General features: G+C 34.0%; 1 protein-coding gene across 4 annotated transcripts; it reads left to right on the top strand.

Annotated features, from left to right (window-relative positions):
• Window positions 1–554: 554 nt before the first annotated feature.
• On the top strand, window positions 555–24919 carry LOC126655194 (pre-mRNA-splicing factor ATP-dependent RNA helicase DEAH1-like). 4 transcript variants are annotated; one of them, XM_056106492.1, is made up of 28 exons: window positions 557–707; window positions 943–1005; window positions 1509–1639; window positions 1926–2141; window positions 2277–2345; window positions 2590–2676; window positions 2886–2919; window positions 3037–3091; window positions 3176–3235; window positions 4033–4104; window positions 4486–4549; window positions 7857–7939; window positions 8084–8151; window positions 8251–8308; window positions 8503–8560; window positions 8644–8712; window positions 10310–10378; window positions 10560–10649; window positions 11627–11713; window positions 12555–12670; window positions 12749–12815; window positions 13091–14131; window positions 14548–14610; window positions 17575–17700; window positions 17791–17889; window positions 23388–23450; window positions 23558–23630; window positions 24521–24919. In XM_056106492.1, exons 4-28 carry the CDS (start codon window positions 1956–1958, stop codon window positions 24574–24576), a joined length of 2913 nt encoding a protein of 970 aa, XP_055962467.1. In that variant the 5' UTR covers window positions 557–707; window positions 943–1005; window positions 1509–1639; window positions 1926–1955; the 3' UTR covers window positions 24577–24919. The 4 variants fall into 4 exon arrangements, 3 of the variants coding, with proteins under 3 accessions (XP_055962468.1, XP_055962467.1, XP_050205190.1); XM_050349233.2 differs by having other exon boundaries at window positions 1546–1639; XR_008791118.1 differs by lacking the exon at window positions 24521–24919 and having other exon boundaries at window positions 556–707; window positions 17575–17698; window positions 17790–17889.
• The last annotated feature ends 493 nt before the right edge of the window (window positions 24920–25412 follow it).

A 25412-nucleotide genomic window follows, 5' to 3' on the forward strand; every position in this document is an offset into this window, starting at 1 on the left:
TCAATCCAAATCCGATCAATATATTTTATAAAAATGAAACATTTAATAACAAATAAAATATAGATATAGTACTATTTTATAAAAGTACAAATAATTAGAATTAATCTAATTCAAGATCAAATAGAATACTCAAGAGATAAAAAAAATATTTTAGAGAGATCAATCCAAACAACAAAAATTTATAAGTGTTTTTTTAGAAAGATATATTATTTTATAAACATATCATTTATTAGAATTATTCTAAGTAAGAATCTTAAAAATTACAATAAATTTGAGAAATTTTACTAAACATTTTTTTTTTGATAATTTGGGGAGGGGAAGCGCTTGTGGGAGGAATCGAACACACGACCTAGCAGTTTTCTGCTTAGCGCTTATACCATTTGAGCTAAAGCTCATTAATATACATTTTTATTAGTTTTAAAGATAATGTAGAATTTTATTTTATTTATATATCCAATTTTATCCACACAAGTATTTTTATTAATAATATAGAAAATAATCAATACCATTCATGGTAGCTAAATTCAAAATAATATTTAATATAATAATATTATATTGGTCTCCCGCAATTGCACGGGCATTGGACTAGTTTTCTCATAATTCCTGCTGCTGCTGCTGCTGCTTCGTTAAAGAACAAATTGAAATAACTTCCCGCTTCAATTCTTCTACACTACGCAGCGCTACGGTTAACAAAACCTAACCCTAAGGTACTGAAATTCTGATTGTCTTAATCAACAATGTTTACTGTTTAATTAATATTCGTATGCCTTCTATTTGGTACGCTATTTAAACCCTAATTTGTATTATAACTGGGATTAGGGTTTCTCTGTATGCCTCAATTTATAATTTTTTTTTGTTTTCAGTTGATTAGCTGCTCTTGATATGCAATGTTAAATATCATTTGATTGTTATTTTAAGTTGTTTTTTGTATCAATTTTGCAGAGAACAATGGGTCATTGCTGGGATATTCTCAGACTACAGTTGTTCAGTATATTATTGACATTTGTGAGTGAACCTTTTTGCCTTCCTATCAAGTGTTGCAGCATTTTATTTAGGGTCAATGTCACCATATAGCACAATCTTCCACGTTTTTTTTCGACTTGAGCACAAACTAAAAAGTGTATCATACATCAGCACAACCTTTCCAAACTTTTCATTCTATAGCTCGGTATACATTTTATGCTTTGTTTTTTGTTAAAATGACGTTGTTTTTGGTCGTACGGACGACCAAAACGATGTCGTTTTAGACATTTATGCTATATATGCCGCATATTGAAAGGTTATGCTATTAGTTGAGACGTTTTAAAGTTTATGCTTAAATCGAAAGAAACGCGAAAGGTTGTGCTATATGGTGACGTTAACCCTTTTATTTATGATTAGGGAACAGTATGCGAAATCACTCTATGAAAGTGCACTTGTTAATTTGCTTTTTGTTTTTTTCGACCGATATGGAATGGGGAATATGTAATATATATAGTGTGCTGAGTTAAAGTGAATTCTGGCTGCAGCTAAGCAAGCAAATTCGTCAAATGATGTTCTGGGCAGGCTATCGGAGTTTGGATTTTCAACGTCTTCGGGAACCCGTTCTTTCGCTGAGGAACTTTTTTCTAGAGTACCCCATAAACAATCTGGTTTAAATGTGAGTTTATTTATGAATTCTTACACTTGTAAAGTTTTATTGTCAATATAGTTTGCTGGAAAACATATGTATTTTAAATAACATGTTCATATATTTATGGCGTAAATGAGTGGGTTTTGGGTTGCATTGATACGTGGGCAATGTGGTAAATAGGTGAAATATTTAAATGTCTAGACCATACTTGTATGCCCACCGAAGCCCACCCATTTGTTGCCCTTAGATGCAATGATAATTCTCCTCGTTGTTACTTGCAATATCATATTTGTATGTTTTTTTTTTTGCCCAGAATTATCAAAAGCAAGAAAGGGAAGCCGCTATGCTGGCAAGGAAGCAGACAACATATGCAATATTGGATGCTGATGATGATGACAACAACAATGGTGATGCCACTACTTCTGGACAGACATCCTCAATTACTGTTGCCACTGAACGTAGAAGAGATGAGTCACATAAGAAGCGATTTAGGAAAAAGATTGAAAGTGAAGAGGATGAAGACAATGAGGCAGAGTTTTATTTTCTTAAATTGATTATTTTATCTATTTTTATGGTCTTAATCTTAAGCTGCTGCCCGGTTTTATTTCTGTTAGACATCTCCATCACATTTTTCTTTTTGGGACTCAATCGAATGATGCATCAGGTCTCACAAGTGGTAAATGAGAGAAAGGTTAAACAGAGGATTTCCCAAGATGAAGAGGATGGTTCAGAGGTATGGTGTATTTTCTGAAATATGCCCCTTTCATGAATAGTTGTAGCAACTTTTTGTTCAGTTTCTGGTACTCTTCAAGAAGTTAATATCATTTTGTGGTTTTAGCAGTGAGATTCTCTTCGTTTATATCTTTGTTTATTGTTAGTAATAAGTACTTGAATAAAGTAATTAACAACTTAATTGCTAGCTATTTTTTACTTCCCATAAAATCTGAATGTGGCTTGTATTTTATTCTGTCTTGCAGTCAGAGGAGGAAAGATTGCAGGATCAAAGGGAAAGGGAACAGTTAGAGCAAAATATAAGAGAACGCGATGCTGCTGGAACTCGAAATGTATGTATTGCACATAACAATCTTATTTGTGTTTCCCTTGCATTTTAAACTTGTTGTTTCTGTGATGTAGGACAGATTGCGTAAACTGATTGCATTTTAAACTTTTTGTTTTCATACTTTGGAGCGTTCATGCATTTTATTTATTTTTCGAGTAATTTTCTTACATTAAATGTCAATGAAGTTCTCCTTATTTGGTCTATTTATCTCAGCTGACAGAGCCAAAGATAACAAAGAAGGAGGCAGGTATAACACCTTAAGAGTAATACGTTAACAAAGCCACACACTTAAGAAGTGCATTGTGTTTTGCTTGAAATATGTTAACTCTTTTCCGCAACTGCTTTCCTTATTTTGATGCAACAGAAGAGGCAGTGCGAAGATCACATGCTTTGGAGGAAAATGGAATTGGCACTCTGAGGTTCGACCTTTAGCATCACTTACTTCTGTGGTTTAATTTTACTGGTGAGAAAATCTAATCCTCTTTTTGTTGGCTTTGATTCAGAAACGTGTCTAGGCAAGAATATCTTAAGACAAGAGAGCAAAAAAAAATGGAAGAACTCAGGTAAATTACATCTAGCCGTGATCTAAATCTATCACTGTTTTTTTCTTTATATATTTATTATGTTTGTAGATTATTTTGACCTTAAAATATAAAAATGAAACGTCCTTAATGTGATCATTTGCAGTAATTTTGAATTTCTGTATGAGATTATAGTTGTCAAAAAGCACCAGCTGTATGGCCTATGAATAAGACACTATTGCAAGATATGCATAAAAGACTTGCAGTGGTTGTGAAAATGTGTTAGTAATAGTTGAAAGAATCATAGAGCATTCTCATTAGTCATTACTGAAAATTAAGATATTCATTGGACTATGTAGAACAAGTTATGTCTGAGGAAGAGAACATCTGCATAAGTAGCATTATGTCAGGAGAAAGATGATAGGCTATGCTTATACTTAGGCTAAATGGTGAAGAAATGGAGAGGCTGCAAGATGATTAAGGGGAAAGATCAGGACGCCATGCAGGGAGTAATAACAGAACGAAATAATTAAGATGGCAGAAGGGAAACTTTCGAAAATGAGTTGGACAATAGATCATGCATGACAGAGACATAAAGTAGAATAAGAATAACAAAGGCGTGTTCTTAGAACTTAAACTGCCTAACAGAAGTAAACCAAATGATAATTAAAATAAAAATTGGCCAAGTTTATGACATGAACCTTAGCATGGTACATTTAGGTACTGTAGCCCTTAGGCATCTCATTGTCCATTGTGCTACAAACTTTCTTTTACATTATATATTGTTTATGCTTCTGGGGTTACATCTTTACAATTCTATTTGTGAACTTCTACTTCAGGGATGATATAGAAGATGAACAATATCTATTTAATGGTGTAAAGCTTACTGAAGCAGAAAAAAGTGCTCTAAGGTAAAACTTTTGGTCATTGCTTGTGGTCCCGTGTGTAATTAAATACAATTACTGTCTCTTTCTCTCATCCCACCCTTATTGTCACCTGCAAACTAGCAATTCCAAATGATGATTGTAAGTGATTTCAAATTTTAGTTAGTTTATGAAAATTTATGGTTTTTTCACGTTTTTGTGATATAACTGAACAAATGGAAAATTTATGTATTTTTGCCTCCAGCTTCCAGTCTTGTGTGTTCTACTTTGCCAAGCCTTCCTTTCTCTTTTATTCCTCATTTTCCCTACTAAATGAGTTAGATGTTAAGACATAGTTTCACAGCACTATATAGTATACATTGATTTAACTAAATATGGTAAATAATCATGGCTATCTTATTTTCGCAGTTACAAGAAGCAAATGTTTGAGCTTGTACAGAAGTCGTCAGAAGATGTAGATGATACTACTGTGGTATGCAGCTTTTTTGTTTCCTTATCTGTTTTCTTTTCTCCTAACATATTTGTGATTATTGAAGGAGACTTTCAAAATTTAGTGGCAAATCCTTGCGGCTTTTGACAATATTGTTTAACTTATGAATTTTCAATGGATATCAGTGTCATTTAATCTTTCCACAATAGGTAGGATAATGACTATGACAAAATTTAGTATCTAGATTCTAGACCACCATATTTATGCTGACAAAAGAAATAAAAAAGAAGTCTGAATTGTTTTGTGTATCATTTCATTAACAAAATTACAATATATAGACATTAGAAATAATCAAAACCCTTGATCTTAGAGACTGGTATTGTAAACAGAATCTGATCCCTTAATCCTAGGCCTATTAAAGAAGGAAATGCAGCAGTAATTACAGCCATAAGATATACAAATAATGAGAATCTAAGAGAGGTAATCAAGGGATATGCATAAACTAAATAAGTAAAGATGAATATATTGACATATGCAAGCTCACATACCTTTTCTTTCATGATTTAATCGCTTTATATTGTTTTGTAGCAATACGTAAATACATCACCCCAATAGTAATCGCTTTATATTGTTTCATAGCAATACCTAAATACATCACCCCAATAGTAACTTAAATGTATTAATAATGTATGTGATTTAGGATACCACATCCTTGAACCTCTAATCAGAATAGCCTATTTGAGTGGCCTGCTATAACGATTTAGTAAAGCTATGTTATGGTCCCGCGAATAGGATCTCGTCACAGGTCTGTTACTCGGAAAATATCGTCGATTTCCCTTGTTTTTCCTGTTCTTCGATAAACCTATTTTTTGAGATGATAATGGTGATTTGTTCAAGAGACCACCAACTCTCCTTTTCTTTAATTTTTGACTGAATTATTGATTGCTTTATTGAATATAATCTTCCCCTTTAAATAGAGAAGAGTTTAAACTACAAAAGGAAAAGAATCCCTACTTAAGATGGACTCCTAATAAGCATAAATAATACTTCCTAAATAATAGAAAACAAAACATTCCTAATTAAGAGTCTAGATATTAGCTAACAAAATGGGAACTTTATTATTACAGCTGTAATAAAACAGCTGATCATATCACCTATCTATGAAATGCTAAATTTTATCTTTCCCTTTTCTTTCCCCAAGTCTCTTCTTCCGAATCCCACTCACCTCTGTGCCTTCTCTCTTCTGTTTACGAATTTCTCCCTTTGTGTTGCTTAAAACAAAATTAAGCACCTATGTGCTAGTTGAAGCTTCATCCTCTTATTATTGTTTGACTAGCCTTTCTATCTCCTCTTTGTCCTCTAATTTAAAATCAACATTCAATAAATAAAATTTAAACTCCAAGTTTTGAACAACCATCTCCTTGTCAAACCAACAACTTAATCTATGTAAGAATAAATCTTCTCTCATGAAATCCTCCCAAGAATCTTTAGTAGGAGGCTGCAAGAATTAGTGGTGCTCTTTCAAACAATACCCACGATATGGACAAATCTCTTTTTTCATAGAGGCAAGCAGCCTGGTGGTGCTCTTCAGTTCTTGGACCGTTGATCCATTATTTGTCATGATATTCTTGATTTTCATCTTCTGGAATACCCTTGATTTTATCCTTTGCGTGTTACAAGGAAGAAGATTCAGTTCCTTTTTGGGATTCTACTTTCCCAAAACATTCTGCTAACTGGACTTCTAATGATTATCTAATAGCTGAAATTGGAGAAGCTAATAATGTGATATCTAAAATGACTTATGAGCATTGTCTGAATCTGCATATTCCCATGGAGTTTTGTCTTAGTGCTGAGAATTTGTATTGAATTATGGTCACATGAAGTTTTATGGAGTTAGATTGTGCAATACCCTTGATTTAGTTGTTTTGTATAACAAGGAGGAAGATTGAGTTCTTCTCTGGGATTTTTTTTTCCAAAACATTCTGCTAACTGGACTTTCAAAGATTATCTAATAGCTGAAATTGGACTGGCTAATGATGTAATATTTAAAGTTAGTTATGAGCATTGGCGGAATCTGCATTTGCCCATGGAGTTTTATTTTGGTGCTGAGAATTTTTATGAAATTATGGCCATATGGAGTTTTATGGAGTTACATTGTGCAATACCCTTGATTTTAGCCTTTATGTATAACGAGGAAGAAGCTTCAGTTCCTCTTTGGGATTCTGCTTTTTCAAAACATTCTGCTAATTGGATTTTTAAAGATTATCTAATAGTTGAAATTGCGCAAGCTAATACTTTGTTATTTGAAGTTACTTATGAGCACCAGTCGAATCTGCATATGCCCATGGAGTTCTGTTTTGGTGCTGATAATTTTTATTTGAAAAATGGCCTCATGAAGTTTTTTGGAGTTATGTTGTGCAATACCCTTGATTTTAGCCTTCTGTTTAACAAGAAAGAAGATTCAGTTCTTCTCTCGTATTCTACTTCTCCAAAACATTCTGCTAACTGGACTTCTAAAGATGATCTAATAAGTGAAATTGGACAAGCTAATACTGTGATATTTGAAGTTACTTATGAGCACCGGTCAAATCTGCTTATGCCCATGGAGTTTTGTTTTGGTGCTGAGATTTTTGTTGAATATGGCCACATGAAGTTTATGGAGTTACATTGTGAATTGCAGATAATCGTTCTTGTTAAATTGTAGGGTAATGTATAAGCACTTGAAGCCTGAGAATCCCTCATTTGAGAGTAAGATAGAGGGGGAAGGCCATTGATATTTGGAACAATTTTTCCTACTGTTCAATGAAGAAAATTTCAAATTTCAGATGAGATAGAAGTGAACAAGGGGATAATAAAGTGCAAGATAGTTTGGTAAAAAATAATTTAGCATTTGATAGTATCTGGGTGCAACCATTTTGTTGTGGAAGTGGTGGTTTCGTATAGTAGAGATAAAAGGATAAAAACATGATTTCTTTCTATCAAATAAGAAACTAGAATTATCTTTTAAGAATTGCATATTATTCCTGATTTACAAGCATGAAAACATGTGTGTTGCTAAGTAATTTTATGTCCCATTTTCCCTTTGAATTGCAGTATATAATACCCAAAGCATATGGCAGTTTAGTAAAAAATAAATGTAGCATTTGATAGTATCCGAGTGTCACCATTTTGTTGTGGAAATGATGGTTTCTGTATAGTAGAATTGAAAAAATAAAATAGAGGATTTCTTTCTATCAAATAAGAAACTAGAATTATCTTTGAAGAACTGCATACCATTCCTGATTCAGAAGTATGGAAAACATGTTTGTTGCTAATTAATTTTATGTCCTATGTCCCCTTTGAAATGCAGTATAGAATGCCAGATGCATATGATGATCAAGTTAGGGGTGTTAATCAGGAGAAGAGATTTGGTGCGGTTCATCAGCGTTATGGGTCAGTATGAAAAGAAAAGGCTTCTTGATTGGGACCGTAAAATTTTTCTGTTAAAATGTTAATTTTCTAACTAGCACAAAGTTTCCAATATTTTATTGCTTGTTCCCTTGCATTGAGGCTTTTTTATCCTCTTTTTTTTTGTAGAGATGGTGGTTCCAGTAGCAAAATGAACCCCTTCCGAGAACAGGAGGAATGGGAAGAATATCAGATTGGTAAATTATTGTGAAGGTTTTAGCATTTTCTTAGCATGTGCTCTAATGCAAGACAACTCTAGGTTTGCAACTTATTCTGAATTTGCTGTTATACTCCAGGGAAAGCTTCTTTGAAGTTTGGCTCAAGGAACAAAAAACAGATCTCTGATGATTATCAGTATGTTCTTAGAGTGTTACAATTGGATGAAATTATTGACTGAGCAATTTCTTACTGTATACTTTTTAATTTGTTTTTCTGCCTTAATTAAGTTTTCTCGGTTTTTTCTTCTTTTGTTCTCTTAAATACAAATATTTTCATGTGCTGTTTATTTTCTATATCATATTTAATTACGAATTCTTGCTTATGCTTAGGTTTGTGTTTGAAGACCAGATTGAGTTTATCAAGGCATCAGTGATGGATGGTGACAAGGTAGAACCATCAGTCCCCAAGTTATGAATGGTGGTTGTTCAGTTTGTCTCTGAATTCACAGTAAATACATGTCTTTTATGCAGTTTGATGGTCAATTACCAGCTGATTCCCTAGATATTGCTATGGAAAAATCAGCTATGGAGAAGATTCAGGTGCGTAATTTATTATTATTATTATTATTATCTTTTCGCCCTTTCTGCCTACGGATTTTTCTTTCTATCTTCCTCAAATTCCCTGATAATGCGTTTTGTCAATAAAAGGTATGCGGCTTACATTCAGAACAAGTATCTTGGGGCTCAACTTTACAATCATTAAAAAAAAAGACAGAGCCAAGGTTGATTCCATAATTCTTTTAAAATTAAGTTAATTGCTAGACTTCTATAGATAGGTTCCTCCTCGCAGCCAACTATCCCTACAAAGACCTTTATTGTAGTTGGTTCCTATTGAATAAGAACAAAATTGAAATTTTGGCCCCTGCATAAACAATCAAGAATCTCAATACTCACTCTTCTTATTCAATACAATCAAAAGCTCCTGTAGATTCTGATGAAGAAATGTACTTCCACAACTTTTTTTATTGATCGGCATTTTCAAAAACCAATCACTGGATTACAGCTCTATTCAATATTGAGTCGAATCGAGTTGAGTTGAAACACTGTCAAAATCGAGTTTGGCTCGACCCTTAAATTCAAAATTCGATTCAAACTTGAACGAGTTTTCTTTTATGAGTTCAAGGTTGAACTCGAGATCAGTAGAATTGATAACCGCGTTCGATTTGGTTCGACTTGATTATCAATATAAGAAAGTTAGTATTAAATTAAAAGTATTATTGTTAATATGTGTAATTATAAAAGATAAAAGAGTAAATTAATCAGAATTCGATCAGACTTGCGAGTTTCTTGAACTAAGTATCTTGATTATTGATGTTCAAAATCAACTTGGCAGTTGACTCGAGTAGCTCGAACTTGAGGTCAACTTGATAAAAGGTTTTGAGTACTATTAAGTCAATTTCGAGTAGTTTGGGAGTTGGTTTGACTCAGTCACTCATACCCTTAATATGACGCATGTAAAATTTCAAGGTGAATAGATTTTAAGAGGCTTGAATCATCTATTTTACAGTTGAAGTTCTCATCAACTATTACCAAATCTATATGATACATGACATTTCTGATTGATATAAACTTGGTATAAACAGAAAAATTGAGTTCTATTGTAAGGCTTTTCAAAACAGCGAGTTAGAGAAAGATATGGGACTGTGGAAGTAACTATGTAATTACAACGTCCAACTGTATATGTGCACTTGCAACTGTTTTTTGCTTGTACAAATATAGTCTCTCAGCCAATATATAAAAATGTATTTTTATTGCTTATAATGATAATTTGTCTTGATATGTATGTTATAATTAAGATTTCAAACTCTCCTTTATTGATTAAATGTGACGGAAACATAGAATATTTTTCCCAAGTAATTGTGCAAAGGAAAACTAAGGGTGTATTTTAGTAATATCTAGACTCTTAAAGCTTCAGCCTCGATGGTTAGCTAGCATGTAGCATTTACATAGCCTTAAATATCAGTTCCCATTTTGTTTTTTTGGAATCCGTTTTCCTAACCATTTGAGCCTGCAAAGTCTTGCAGGATTCTATAGAAGTGAATTATCCTTGGTATGGAGATGGATTTGATACTAGTTTCCTTATCATATCCTTTTAATGATAAAGTAACTTAAATATCTGAGATTGCTTCTAATGCAGGAGGATCGAAAAAGTTTACCTATATACAAATTCCGAGACGATCTACTTGCGGCTATTGAGAAGTATCAGGTTTGCGTCTTTTTTTTTAATATCCTGGTCATGCTCTTAATTTTTTATTGGACATTAATGTCTTGGCATGTTTCATATACGTGAACTACTGTGCATGTTCTTTGTGGCAAACTATGTGTTTTTGGCATGTACATAGTTCATGGCGTCTGTATTAATGCTGTTTCCTTTTATTTCTATTTAGGTTCTTGTTATAGTAGGAGAAACCGGTTCAGGGAAAACCACACAGATACCACAATATCTTCACGAAGCTGGTTACACCAAGCGTGGAAAGGTATTGCTAATGTCTGTTCAAAAGTAAATTTTGACAAAATTTGTACCTATAATTACTGTGATCTTTTGTTGAACAACATCTGTAAAAAGGACGGAACTAGAATATAATGCTTGATGTAACTACAATTTAATGTATGAAGTGGACCAAAGTTGAAGTATGGTATGGAGGATAAATCTGGTCTCCTAAGAAAAATTCTAAGAGGAGGCACTGCCATCACACACCTTTTTTCTTTTTATCAAATACATCATAACTTATAGTTGCTATTCTAATTTTAATTTCTTTGAAGGAGACCATGCATAACCTGGTTCCGTTCCTGTCTGTGAAAGCCATTCAAGTGCCATAATGCATCAGAACTCTTGATTTGATGCATCCTAAGGCCATCTCCAACCCATCTTTATTTTAAAGTAACTCTATATGATAATGAAGTTCTTCTCCAACACAAACTTTGTCTCTAACCCAAACGAATATTCTCACCATATTACTTTTTTATACTACTATAATTAACACTACACTTTTTTGTTATCTTAACAACTTAAAAAAAATTTAAATTTTTTTAACATCATCCAAAAATTAATTTTATTTAATTTTTATCGATAGTAAAATAATAAAAAGTTAAATAAATATACTTTACAAATATATCGACATAAAGTAACTAAATTTTACTTAATCAAATCAAATCAAAATTAAAAAGAAATAATAAATAAATAAAGAATTATTTTTAAATAAACACACGTACTAAAAAATTATTACATAAAAAAAATATACAATACAAAGAATAAAGGATTTTTAATTTCTAATTTTTAATTTTCAATATTTGGTAGTCCGATATAAAGGAATTAAATAATAAAAATATCAAGGTATAGAATTTGATCATAATATTTGAATATATTATCTTTAGAGTTGAGTTGGAAATGTCCTAATATTAAAGAAGTGCAATCTCATGCTGGATATATGTAAACTTTTATTGTCTTTTACAGGTCGGCTGTATGCAGCCAAGGCGGGTTGCAGCTATGAGTGTTTCTGCCAGGGTTTCCCAAGAAATGGGCGTCAAGCTTGGGCATGAGGTAGCTTCCTTCCCTTTTAGACTAGTGATTTTGTTGGTTATAGTCTTATATATGTTTCATTTCATGATCCAAACAGTTGTCACATTTAAATTTATGAGCTTTGCTGTGAAAAATCAGGGAACATGATTTTTTGTGTTAAGATTGAAGAACTACAGCTGCATGATGTATTTGAATATTAGTTTTGACTGTGATTATGATATAATCTTCAGTCTATTACAAATTTCCTGGTGTAACGATACTATTCTGAAGTTGGGTTTGTTGCAAGTTAAACTTCGAGTTCTGAAATGTTTAATATATCTAACTTGATCTTTAGTTTGGATTCCAATATGAATCTTGAATCTTCGACTTCTCATCTTGAATTTTTTTTCTCAATCCACTTCTAACATGACAAATTGGTTTATGATTCCTAGACAACAGAATTTGATTTGACGTTTTATATAACATTTCCAAATATTTTGTGAATAAGTTACCTTGGATATAGTTTTTAAACATTTTGACCCTTAAATATCAACAAATTAGCTTTTTTGTTCTCTATTAGAATTAAGCAAAAAGTTCCTAAATGTTTTCTGAGGTCTTATAATAAGTTTAGATGAAATAAATGCGCGAGGTCTTCAATGTAGGTTTTGCAAGTCAGAGATGACATATTGAGGTCTCCTAAAAGTTCCAGATGCTGGGTGTAATTGTCCCTAGATTTTGTATTTTTCCAGTGTCTGGCTTCATTAGTAATATTATCAAAAAAAAAAAACATTTATGATTATATCAAGTCTGCCAATTTGGAGTTAAACACCATTATTTTTGCCGATAAATGGACATCAGTAACACTTTCCATGTTATATTTCAGGTTGGCTACTCCATTCGTTTTGAAGACTGCACTTCAGAAAAGACTGTATTGAAATACATGACCGATGGAATGCTCATGCGAGAATTCCTTGGTGAGCCGGATTTGGCAAGCTACAGGTATGCATGCTTACCTACTCCATTAATATTTATATCTTATGGTGTTTGGGCTGGTTTACTTACTTTGTATTTTATTAGTGTAGTAATGGTGGATGAGGCTCACGAGAGAACTTTGTCGACCGACATTCTGTTTGGACTAGTTAAGGCAAGTATACTTGATGATCCTTTTGAACACCCACACACGGGCACAAAATGTGGCTGTAAAGAAGTTTCTGCAGAACATGAACTTTGCTGACGTGTTTTCATAGGCATACATGATCTGTCTGACAGCATTTGTGTTTGCATACCTCTAAATGTTGTGAATGAATTCAAGCATGGTCAGATTTGAATGAACTGATCACCATCCTTTCATTTTCAGAGTCCACTATATTTCTTGTCAATCCTAATTATATTTTATTATCTGGTCCTCATGTATGACAGGATATAGCCCGGTTTCGTCCTGAGTTGAAGTTGCTGATCTCAAGTGCAACGCTTGATGCTGAGAAATTTAGCGATTACTTTGATGGAGCTAATATTTTTAAAATTCCTGGCAGGAGGTTTCCTGTTGAGATACACTACACAAAGTCACCAGAAGCTGATTATCTAGACGCAGCAATTGTAACTGCCCTTCAAATCCATGTGACACAGCCACCTGGAGATGTTTTAATTTTCTTCACAGGTCAAGAGGAAATAGAGACGGCTGAGGAGATTTTGAAGCATAGGACCCGAGGTTTGGGGACCAAAATTGCAGAACTTATCATCTGCCCTATATATGCAAATTTACCAACTGAGCTTCAGTCCAAAATATTTGATCCTACACCAGAAGGGGCCCGGAAGGTTGTCCTTGCAACCAATATTGCCGAAACATCTTTAACAATTGATGGGATAAAGTATGTCATTGATCCTGGCTTTTGCAAGATGAAATCATATAACCCTAGGACAGGGATGGAATCTTTGTTAGTAACACCTATTTCTAAAGCTTCAGCAATGCAACGCGCTGGCCGCTCTGGTCGAACAGGTCCAGGAAAGTGTTTCCGGTTGTACACTGCCTACAATTTCCAACATGACTTGGATGACAATACGGTACCGGAAATACAAAGAACAAACTTAGCTAATGTTGTCCTCTCATTGAAGAGTCTTGGAATTCACGACTTGCTAAATTTTGATTTTATGGACCCCCCACCATCCGAGGCATTACTAAAAGCCTTGGAACTCTTGTTTGCTCTAAGTGCACTAAATAAACATGGTGAGCTGACCAAAGTTGGTAGAAGAATGGCTGACTTTCCACTCGATCCCATGCTATCTAAAATGATTGTTGCTTCTGACAAGTACAAGTGTTCAGATGAGATAATTTCTATTGCTGCGATGCTTTCTATCGGAAATTCAATATTCTATCGTCCAAAAGACAAACAAGTTCATGCTGACAATGCCAGACTGAATTTCCATACTGGTAACCTGGGGGACCATATAGCTCTTCTGAAGGTAACACATGAGAAACATAATTTGTTATGTAGATAAAGATGCTCATGGAGGCTTGTGAAATAGTGGTGTAGGCACTATGGTTTACTTATATTTGCTCGTATGCATTTTGACTTTGTAGATAGGCGCATCAAATTTGATTTTCAAATAAACAACTTAGATACTGATACATGCACAGAACAAACAAACAAAATTAAAAGACAAAATGATGCTTGAAGTTATTTAGACTCATATAGGAGGTTTCTTTGATGCTTTGATAAGTATGAAGTATCTGTCTTTATTGTTAGAGCTTTTTTACTCTTCTGTATTCTTGACGAGTTAGTACCAAGATTCTCTGTTTTCTGACAAAAAAAAGAAAAAAAATAATCAGACTATTAAATTTCGTGTGATTTATTCTCAATTGTTTCTGTTTGTTTTAGGTGTATAGCTCTTGGAAAGAAACTAACTACTCAACACAATGGTGTTACGAGAATTATATTCAGGTATGGCTCTACATATAATAGTTATTTCTGATCTCAATGACTGATTTATAGAGTCCAAGGGGGCTTGATGGAGACAACTTTGGTAGTTTGCGTTGTGTGAACTAATAATTTCCTAATTAGATAAGGTTAATGATTATGGAGAGAATGTTAGAGACAACACAGGAGAGAGGGGTGAAAAACTAAAATAGGGGATCCAAAAAGGGAAGCAGAGGGGAGGAATTGGAGCAAAGAAGGATGGTGTTAAAACTGAAAGGACATAGTCGCCATCAGTTGATGATTGACGTCATTGTATACTCCGTCAAAAAATCTAGTAGTATTTTGCTTAGTGGCATGAAAAATTTAGCGTTTGAATGGCTAGCTGTTGAACATCAAATATAATAATCAAAAGTGTTAAATAATCAATTAATCCAAAGGTTAAGCTGTAAGGTGAAGTTCCAACTATGATTTTTATATTTCTAACTCACTCCCACGCGTGAATATTCATCGGGCTCGAAGAATGCATAAAAACACAAACTGACCTTATTTTCTGCTCAATTGTTTATATAATCAAAGGGTGTTGCTTAGGATACCATATCAAATAATCAATCAACCCCTGAAGCTTAAGTTAATAGGTGAGGCTCTAACTGTGGCTTTATATCTCTAACGAGAAGATTGTTTATTTTAACTAAATTTACTCGCAATATCCCTTCACTGTATGAAGGAGACTAGTAGTAGTAAAATTTGACATCATCAAGGCTTAATATACATGGAGGATATGATACAGTTTTCTTCTTTCCTTTCATTGCATCACTCGTGCTAAGAAGCTTCTTTGTAAATTGTTTGCTCTCTTTATTGGGTTGTAAGCCTTTGCTCGGTGCTAAGGTGCTCAATTTTGGCTGAAAGGTCTTACAATGGAGTCTTAAAATTCCTGTTTATGAAAATAGATTTGTAGGCCACATAATGGAGGACACCCCCAAATTTTTGCAACCCGAGAATCCTGTTCTTTTTATTAGTCTGTTGAAGTTACAACATTAAATTATGAGATTCTGTGTCTTGAACTCGATCAAAATTTGATCACTTGAGGCAGCTTTATTTATCAAAAGTAATTAAGTGATATTTAACACTAGTTATCCAATCAAAGCTGGCTGGTTAGTAATGGCTTATTACTAAACTGTCTCTCTCTCTTTCACACACACACAACCACATTTTGCATTCTCTCTTACTAAAAAAAGGGGCGGATCCAGTGGGGGCGAGGGTGGCTACCAGCCTCACTTTTCGCCGGCCAGAGACCCAAATGGGGGTAGCATAGTGGCTGGGCCGTCTTCCTATGAGGCAGGTCTGCCCCCAATGAGGCATGTCCGCCTCTCCTCCATTGATGGAAAAATCTCTTTAGGAGCCATTGTTGATTCTTTGTTATAGTGGAAAAAAAAGCAGTAGGTTATTTTAGAGCTTGAAGAAGGAAAGAAGAAGATGACGAAACAAAAAGATATTAAATTGAGTATTAGTATATTCTACATGGATGGCTTTGTTTGCTACAATCTATAATAAAACACACCGAGTAACTTATTGCTTTACTTTTTGCAGATTTCTTTGGGCAAAAGGCTCGATGTTTCCCTTTGACTATTATCGGAAAACTATTTAACTCTTTGAAATATCATTTAGACTATTAAAACTTTAAAATAGTCGAAGCCAAATTAAACAACTCATATTTCTTTTAACACATATTAGACCATATGACATGTTTAGGCTATTTTTTAAAAATATCTAAATGAAAATGTTGTTTGGCCAAAAAAACAGAGAAAATGAAATCGAACCATATTGTCGTTTGGCCAAGTAAAATTCTGCCCCACCCTAAATAATATTTTTGGTTCCGCCACTACCCAAAGAACTCATCTCAATTATAAACACAAAACAGATGATCTAGTCTCACAAAAAATAAATAATAAAAATGATATTAATTGCAAGAGGTTGTCTACATTCAAAGTAAAGCTTACTTTGTTCATTTTTCACCATTGGATGAGTTATTTTCACTTTCATCGGGTGGTGAAAATAACAAAGTAACTTAAAAACAAAGTAACTTAAAAACAAAGTAACTCTAGAAAAATCCTAATTTCAACTAAGAAAAGGATACCTCTTCATTATAAAAGCAATTTGGCACAACAACATAATTTTTTTGTTTAATAAATGTTCTTCTTCGTATCTACATTTGTGAGACTATATATTTATTTCTCCGGGATGGAAATTGTGGCTGTATCTGAATTTCGAGCTGGTTGCTGAACTTGTCTATTGCTGTATAATGTGTCCTGTTCTCATGAAAATGTGGCATGCATGTTCAACCCCCTAAATTCCCTTAGATTGCAATTTAAAATGCAGTTCTGCAGTTGTTAGGAATATTTTGGATGGTTCAGTTTACTTTTTGTTTCATTTTTTCACTTTTGTTTAAATTTTTGATGATTGATTTTATGATATAAATTGATTTTTTAGTAGATGTCAATTATGTGTTAAGGTAATATCATGATAATAAATTTTGGTCCTTATTAAATTCCAATCTTCCCATTAACTTAGCGATGCAAGTATATTAGCAGTTATTGGTCATCTAAATTGTATGACGAGAAAAAATAAAAGAAAATTTGTTCAACTATTAACAAGTAGTAGAAAGTAATTTCTAAGTGCAATTCAATTAGCAGTTAGGTAGGAAATTTCTTTTGTAAGTAATCACATTAAATACAGATTTAAACAATCTGTAAAGGAATTTAAAAAATCAATATGAGAATACAATGAAAAAACATGATTATAGTTTAGAAGCATTATCCATTTTCAAAAACTAAAAGTTATCTGATATATAAGGACATTAAACATCTGTCTATTTATTCTTGTACTTTTAAGTGCTGCAACACCTTTATTATTAATTTGGGGTTCCCTTTGTTAGGGTTATTTATCTCTGATCTGTTATGTTTTTGTAATGCGGTATTTCAATCTTTCAAGGTAAGGAGTATGAAACGAGCAAGAGATATAAGAGATCAGTTGGAGGGCCTACTAGAAAGAGTTGAAATTGAGATAGCTTCTGATCCTAATGATTTAGATGCCATTAAGAAGTCCATTACTTCTGGTAAACTTTCTGGGTACCATGTATTCTATGTAACCGGGACGTCAGTGCTTTCTGTTGATTTTATTAAATTGATTTTTATTTTCCTCTCTAGGTTTTTCCCTCATTCTGCAAGGCTACAGAAGAATGGGTCTTACAGAACAGTGAAACATCCCCAGACAGTTAATATACATCCTAGTTCTGGGCTGTCTCAGGTAATTTTTATCGACAATTGATCATTATCACGCACGCCAAGTTTTCGAAAGTATTCTATTTCTTTTATCTCAAAAGTTTTCCAAAATATGTATAAAGGTATTTATTCTGGTGGACGCGGAGACTGAAAGTAAACCATAAACACATTCCCATTTGATTTCTTCTCTGTTATTTTGCTTTGGTCATTGCAGATCATAAGCGCATATTTTGGGGGTCGAATGAGTGAAAATGTAAAATTTCAACATGTCATCTAAGTGCAGCCATGTCAGTATAATATTGTCCTGTCAGAGCTATTGTTGCTCACTCTCTCTTTTATAGGTTAAATAGACAAAAGTTACAAGTTCAAAGGTTCAACAGATTAACGAAAAGATGAGGGTTAAATAAGTGAAAGTATACAAGTCCAGGGGTTTAATCATGCATTAAGCCATTAATTTTATGTTCCGAGGATTAGGTCAGACGGACTACTCTTGTGGAAAAAGTTGTTTCAATTCATTGGTGCAATGTGATACTGCTTGTTGTGGGGGGCGGGTGCTGTTGGATTCATATGCATTGTAGATGAAGTGAATCGTGTGTATCATAACTTGATTTTGTTTGATTGACTTGCTCAAGGCATTTTGTGTCATTTTGGTATCCAAATTGCAGATGATGTTAATTTGGGACCGACCTAATTTGGAGATTGTCAAATGAGAATTTTTAGCATTAATTTATATTGCAGATGAAGTAACTTCCAACTCATGAATTTTTTATATGGTCTCAAAAATTGTTGTTACATTACATGGAGAGAAGAGACTTTTTAGCCTTCCATATTAGCAAACATCTGTAATATACTAGCAATGGCTTGGTTAGTAATAATAGATATCGCTTAAGATCATTTGCAGATGTAATGTAAGGTATAGATTACAAAAATTGTTTGGTTAGTAATAACTGTTGAATAAAATGGGAGTAATTGAGAATAAGCAAAATTTCTATTCTTGAGTTATTTTACAATGGAATGCCACTATCTATTTATATACAAGGATTCTTGCTAAGCCTTATGTTAGAACATTCTAGACTATGAATGTTCTAAACTATGAACATTCTAGAATATGATTATTCTCGAATGATTAAATATAAGACCATATAAACTATCTCTTCTAAATCTAGAAGTTTTTAGAAACTCTCAAATCTGGAAACTTCTAGAAACTTCCTAAATCTAGAAACTTCTTAATTAATTTATTTATACTTTGACACTCCCCCTCAAGCTGAGGAATATATATCTTCCATTCCCAGCTTGGATATAAGACCGTGAAAACTTGAACTATTCAGCCCCTTTGTCAATACATCTGCTAGCTGTCGATTGGAAGGAACGTAGGACATACACACTAACCCTTCATCCAATTTTTCTTTGATGAAATGTTTGTCGATTTCAATATGTTTTGTCCTTTCGTGTTGTATAGGATTGTGAGCAATGTTGATAGTTGATTTATTGTCGCAATAAAGTTTCATTGGTCCTTCCCACTTGATTTTCAGATCATCTAAAATAATTTTCAACCAAAGTAGCTCACACAATCCTTGAGCAATAGCCCTGAATTCTGATTCAGCAGATGATCTTGCTACCACATTTTGCTTCTTGCTCTTCCCCGTTACTAGATTACCCCCAAGAAAAGTACAATACCCTGTAGTTGATCTTCTATCCACTAGGGAACCTGCATAGTCAGCATCAGTGAACGCTTCTAGAGTAAGGCTATCATTCTTTTTGAATAAAATTCCCTTTCCTGGATTTCCTTTCAAGTAATGTAGCACTCGGTAAGCCGCTTGAAGATGAGATTCTCTTGGATCATGTATGAATTGACTTATCACACTCACTGAATATGCTATGTCTGGTTGAGTGTGAGCAAGGTATATGAGTTTTCCAACCAACCTCTGATACATTCCTTTATCAACAACCGGTTCTTCTTTAGCTACTCCTAGTTTATGGTTTGGATCCATTGGAGTACGGGCTGGTTTACACCCAATCTTTCCGGTTTCGGTCAATAAGTCAACCACATATTTCTGTTGAGATATAAAGATCCCTTGTTTGGAATATGCCACCTCAATACCGAGGAAGTACTTTAACTTTCCAAGCTCTTTTATCTCAAATTCTTGTGCTAGTATTTGTTTCAGTTCATATTTCTCTTTCTCATCATTTCCCGTCACTATGATGTCATCTACATAGACTAGCAAAGCAGTCACTCTCCCTTCAATTGAGTGCTTAATAAAAAGAGTATGATCACCTTGACTTTGTTTATACCCAGAATCCTTCATGACTTTGGAAAATCTTCCAAACCATGCTCTAGGAGATTGTTTTAACCCATAAAGAGCCTTTTTCAGCTTGCAAACCTTTTTAGTTGTTTCTCCCTCAAATCCCGGAGGAATGCTCATATAAATTTCTTCATCCAAGTCACCATGAAGAAATGCATTTTTGACATCATATTGTAGAAGCTGCCAATTAAAGTGAGCAGCCAATGATAGTAAAATTCTCACGGTATTCATTTTTGCAACCGGAGCAAAAGTATCTTGATAATCAATCCCATAAGTTTGAGTGTACCCTTTCGCCACCAATCGTGTTTTATGCCTTTCAAGGGATCCATCAGCCTTGTATTTGAGTGTGAAAATCCACTTGCAGTCAACAATATTTTTTCCTCTCGGTTGATCAACAATCTCCCATGTATTATTCTTCTCTAATGCACTCATCTCCTCTTTCATAGCATCCCTCCACTCTCTTTTTGATAATGCCTCAGAAACAGTGTTTGGAATGCTTATGGTGTTTAGACTGGTAATAAACTTTTTATGGGTTGGTGACAGGTGTTTAAGAGACACATAGTGAGAGTGGATAAAGTGGTTGTTTGGTGCACTCTCTAATACCTTTTCTGATGGCAATAGGAAGGTCTAACTCATTTGTTAGGTTGTTAGTTGTTTCAACAGTTTGTGTCTGCAAAGGTGGGTTAGATCTCTCTGTGATTTCATTTTCGGAATTTGAGTCAGATTCTTGGACTTGTGCTGGTTCCGGAATGGCCTTTCTTCTTGAATATACTTGAGAAAATCTTGGAAAATTATTACTGACACTAACTGGGACAGAAGACAATTCTAGTTCGGTGGATGATTTAGGCGATTGAGATCTGATTATTTCAGAGGATTTGGGTGTGACACTGACCGGAACACTAGGAAGTTCAAGTGGCGACAATGATTCAAAAGATTCACAAGTATCACCTTCCATCATTGAAATCTCCCCCCGAAGATGAGACTTAGAAAAGAAGGGGGTATTTTCAGCAAATGTGACATCTGCAGATATGTGAATTTTTTTGGATAAAGGATTGTAACACTTGTATCCTTTTTGAGTAGATGAATAACCTAGGAAAACACATTTGGTAGCTCGGGGATCTAGCTTGTCTCTGTGTATGTTATGAACATGAACAAATGCCGTGCATCCAAATACCCTAGGTTTGAGTCCATTGGAGGTCCTGACGTGAGGATAGAAACTATTAAGTATCTCCATAGGGCTTTTGTTGTCTAATATAGGTGAGGGAAGTCTATTTATCAAGTACGTGGCAGTAAGGACAGCCTCTCCCCAGTAGGATTTAGGAACATTCCCTTGAAGAAGTAACGCACGGGTAACATTGAGTAAATGTCCACTTTTCCTCTCTGCTACCCCATTTTGTTGGGGAGTATTAACACAAGACGAGTAATGGATGATGCCTTGTGACTGAAAGTAAGGTGACAAAATCTTGTTAAAATAATCTCTAGCATTGTCTGTCCTAAAGCCTTTTATTTTAACCCCAAATTGATTTTGAATCATTGAGTGGAATGTAAGGACGACAGTACTGACATCAGATTTTTGTTTAAGAAGGAAGAGCCATGTAACTCGAGTGCAATCATCAATTAAGGATAAAAACCAGCGAGCCCCTGAAACACTAGGTATACTAGAAGGACCCCAAATGTCACTATGAATTAATTGAAAAGGGTGAGAACTTCTATTATTGCTGATAGGAAAAAAGATTCGAGTATGTTTTGCCAGTTGACAAATATCACAAGAAAATTCAGAAATATCCAACCCTTCAAATAAATGAGGAAACATGACTTTCAAAACTCTGAAGGAAGGATGTCCTAAACGTAGGTGGTATAACCAAATGGCATTTTTATTTGAAGAACTAAAAAAAGAATAGGATAGATTACTCCTATTGTTTTGAGATGATCCAAGATAGTATAGGCCATTTCTTTCATTTGCAAGTCCAATCCTCCTCTCCGAATTCCAATCTAGGAAAACACAATGAGAAGGAGAGAAAGCAACATAACATTGGAGATCACGAGTAAGCTTTTTAATGGAAATAAGGTTGGCTGATAGTTGTGGAACATGAAGGACATTTTTAAGGATAAGGGTAGGTGAGATGTGTATATCTCCAAACCCTGCAACAATAGCTAAAGTGCCATTGGCCGTTACAATTTTCTTGCTACTTGGGCATGGTGTATATGTGTGGAAGTGTTTAGATATGGGGGTCATATGGTCGGTAGCACCAGAATCTACTATCCAAGAATTTTCTGAGGCATTCATATAAAGAGGGACCGAAGACGCACCTGAAAGAGTCAAAGAATAACTTTCCGAAGGCTGTTCAAAAGACCTTAATAAGCTCTTTAACTTTTCAATTTCTTCATTAGTGAATCCTTCTATTGTAGGATTTTTTGAAATTATGGGCTGCCGTTTTTGGTTTGCCCACTCCCGATGCGTTGGCTTACCATTCATCTTCCAACACATTGTTGTTGTGTGACTCGGTTTTTTACAATAGTTGCACCAAAGATTTTCCTTGTTGAAGGTTGACATGGTGTTAAAGAAGTTACAACAATTAAGGCTGTAGAAATTAATAGAGATGACAACAATGAAGGTTGTCTGAAAAAAGAAGATTTTAGAAAAGAGCTTTAGGCTCTGATACCATGTTGAATAAAATGGGAGTAATTGAGAATAAGCAAAATTTCTATTCTTGAGTTATTTTACAATGGAATGCCACTATCTATTTATATACAAGGATTCTTGCTAAGCCCTATGTTAGAACATTCTAGACTATGAATGTTCTAGACTATGAACATTCTAGAATATGATTATTCTAGAATGATTAAATATAAGACCATATAAACTATCTCTTCTAAATCTAGAAGTTTCTAGAAACTCTCAAATCTGGAAACTTCTAGAAACTTCCTAAATCTAGAAACTTCTTAATTAATTTATTTATACTTTGACAATAACATATATACATACAACTCAAGATCATATACTTGTAGTACGTCATTCTTGTAGCAGTATGATTTGGAAATAGGCAGTATCAATTAATAATTTAAAACCAAATCTCTGCATAAGTATGCTGTGAAATTCTTTCTTATATTTAGAGCAACATTCGAGATACGTTGCTGAAACTTGGCTGTAGCAAATGCATCTTAAATTATTTTTTGATACTTTGTACACTTATTTCATATTCTATTTGGTTATGTTCAGGTCCTCCCGAGATGGGTTATATACCATGAGTTGGTTCTTACAACCAAGGAGTACATGAGGCAGGCAAGTATTAAAATCTGTAATTTCAGATACTTTTATTCTCCAGAGGCTCTTTTAAGCATGTGTTTGCTATTGTGATTTCATCGATTAACTTGAGGCATATTTTGCAGGTAACTGAGCTGAAACCAGAGTGGCTTGTAGAGATAGCCCCCCATTATTACCAGCTGAAGGATGTTGAAGATCGTAATATCTCTTGACTCTCCTTATCTCTCTGTCTCTCTTTATTGCCTTGTGTGTGAATACATGCAGACTTGTGATTTGTGGTTTGCCATTCTGTTGGTAAAATCAATGCGCTGTTATTTGTGATTGACATGAGTCGTTATCCCGAAGAGCTTTTATCAATTAGCTATATTATGCATCTTAAACAGTGACAATGACATGGGGGATTTAAGAGAATACGGCAAAAAATTTAGGCTCACTTTTTTTTCTCCTACAAGGACTATGGACGTACTTTTGAAATTGAATTAAGTTGTGGGTTACAGTGTCATCTCCAATATCATGCTTCTGGTTGACCTTGCTCTTATTTGATGCATTCTATCCCTTATAGATGTAGAGAGTCATGCCCAGGAGTTAAGAGTTCCCCCCCCTCTTCGAACGTTCTCAGCTAATAATTATTTATGGACAGTTGCTTAAGAGTGGAAAATAATCCGGGCTGCTTTAGTGTTACTGTTCCCCATAAAAATTAAATGAAAGCACCTGATAGAAGCCAATAGTTATGCAACACGAAGTTTTTTTTGAGTGAATCCTGACTGTCATGCAACTGTGCCTACCCCTTAATTTAATAATGTTGTTATTCCAAATGGCATCCAAGAATCTAATCTAGAGATGGTGGGGATTTAGTGAACATTAAGAACATGTGTTATATTTCCACTGAAAGATGCTTTTTAATGTTTCATTGTGTGTGGCTTTCTCTAGAAAGTGTGCAAGTCTTGCCCGTTTTTAGCTTGTTAAACCTCAAAATGTGCAAATTTAAAAATACCAATATATCTTGAGTGCTTGATTTGCAGTTAGTATTTATCAAAATCATGATAGACTGATTTTTAAATGCTTATTTTCTGTTATGAATGCAACAGCTGGGTCAAAGAAAATGCCACGAGGGGAAGGACATGCAGGACAGCCAAGTATATGACTAACATTCTTAATCCAAGGATGGGAGAATTGTATATACAATTTTGTAATCTAGAGTAAATATTTCTATTAACAAGTATAGATATACGATGTATTGTCTGGTCCGAAGCCAGTTTTCAAGAAACTATTTGCGTTTTAGTAAAAGCTGCATTATAAACAATTTTGTAATCTAGAGTATTACTATTAACAAGTAGAGATATACGATGTATTGTCTAGTCCGAAGCCAGTTTTCAAGAAACTATTTGCGTTTTAGTAAAAGCTGCATTGGCAAAGGGAAAGAGCTGTAAAACTTCAACTTTGTAGTGTTATCCAAGTGATTAGTGCTTATGATTGCATTGTAAACATTGTAATGGTAATTTCAGCAGAATACAACTTTTAATCAGTGGCCAATGCCAGGTTTATTTCCTTATTATGAGGAAATCAGTTTTAAAGTGCAAATGCATGGGTTTAAATATCAAGCATGTTCTATAGTGTTTTTCGATTTTCTTCGCATAGCTCACTCTCATATTTAATTATGTGGCAGCCGTTGTAGCTTATTTCCGTATTATCTGCTAATGATTTGATGATATCTCGTCGGTACATGAGCTGGTATAGAACGCTTCATGGCACTGAGTATGGTCTTATAATGTTCTTCAAATTGAGGGAGTTGTAAAAATCTAATCGAGTTTATAGATTTAGTTTGGCTTGGTTTGATATAATTAAAATATAACCTTTTCCTTTAGATTTTAAAAGGAGAATAAATTTAACCTGGTTTTAGTGCAAATCCATCTGAAAATATTGAAATGAATCAAAAAAATTAATTGAGCTACCAGCTGAGTTCGATTTGAAATATTTAGA

This window comes from Mercurialis annua, linkage group LG7, assembly GCF_937616625.2.
Source record: "Mercurialis annua linkage group LG7, ddMerAnnu1.2, whole genome shotgun sequence".
In the NCBI taxonomy this organism is placed as follows: Eukaryota; Viridiplantae; Streptophyta; class Magnoliopsida; order Malpighiales; family Euphorbiaceae; genus Mercurialis; species Mercurialis annua.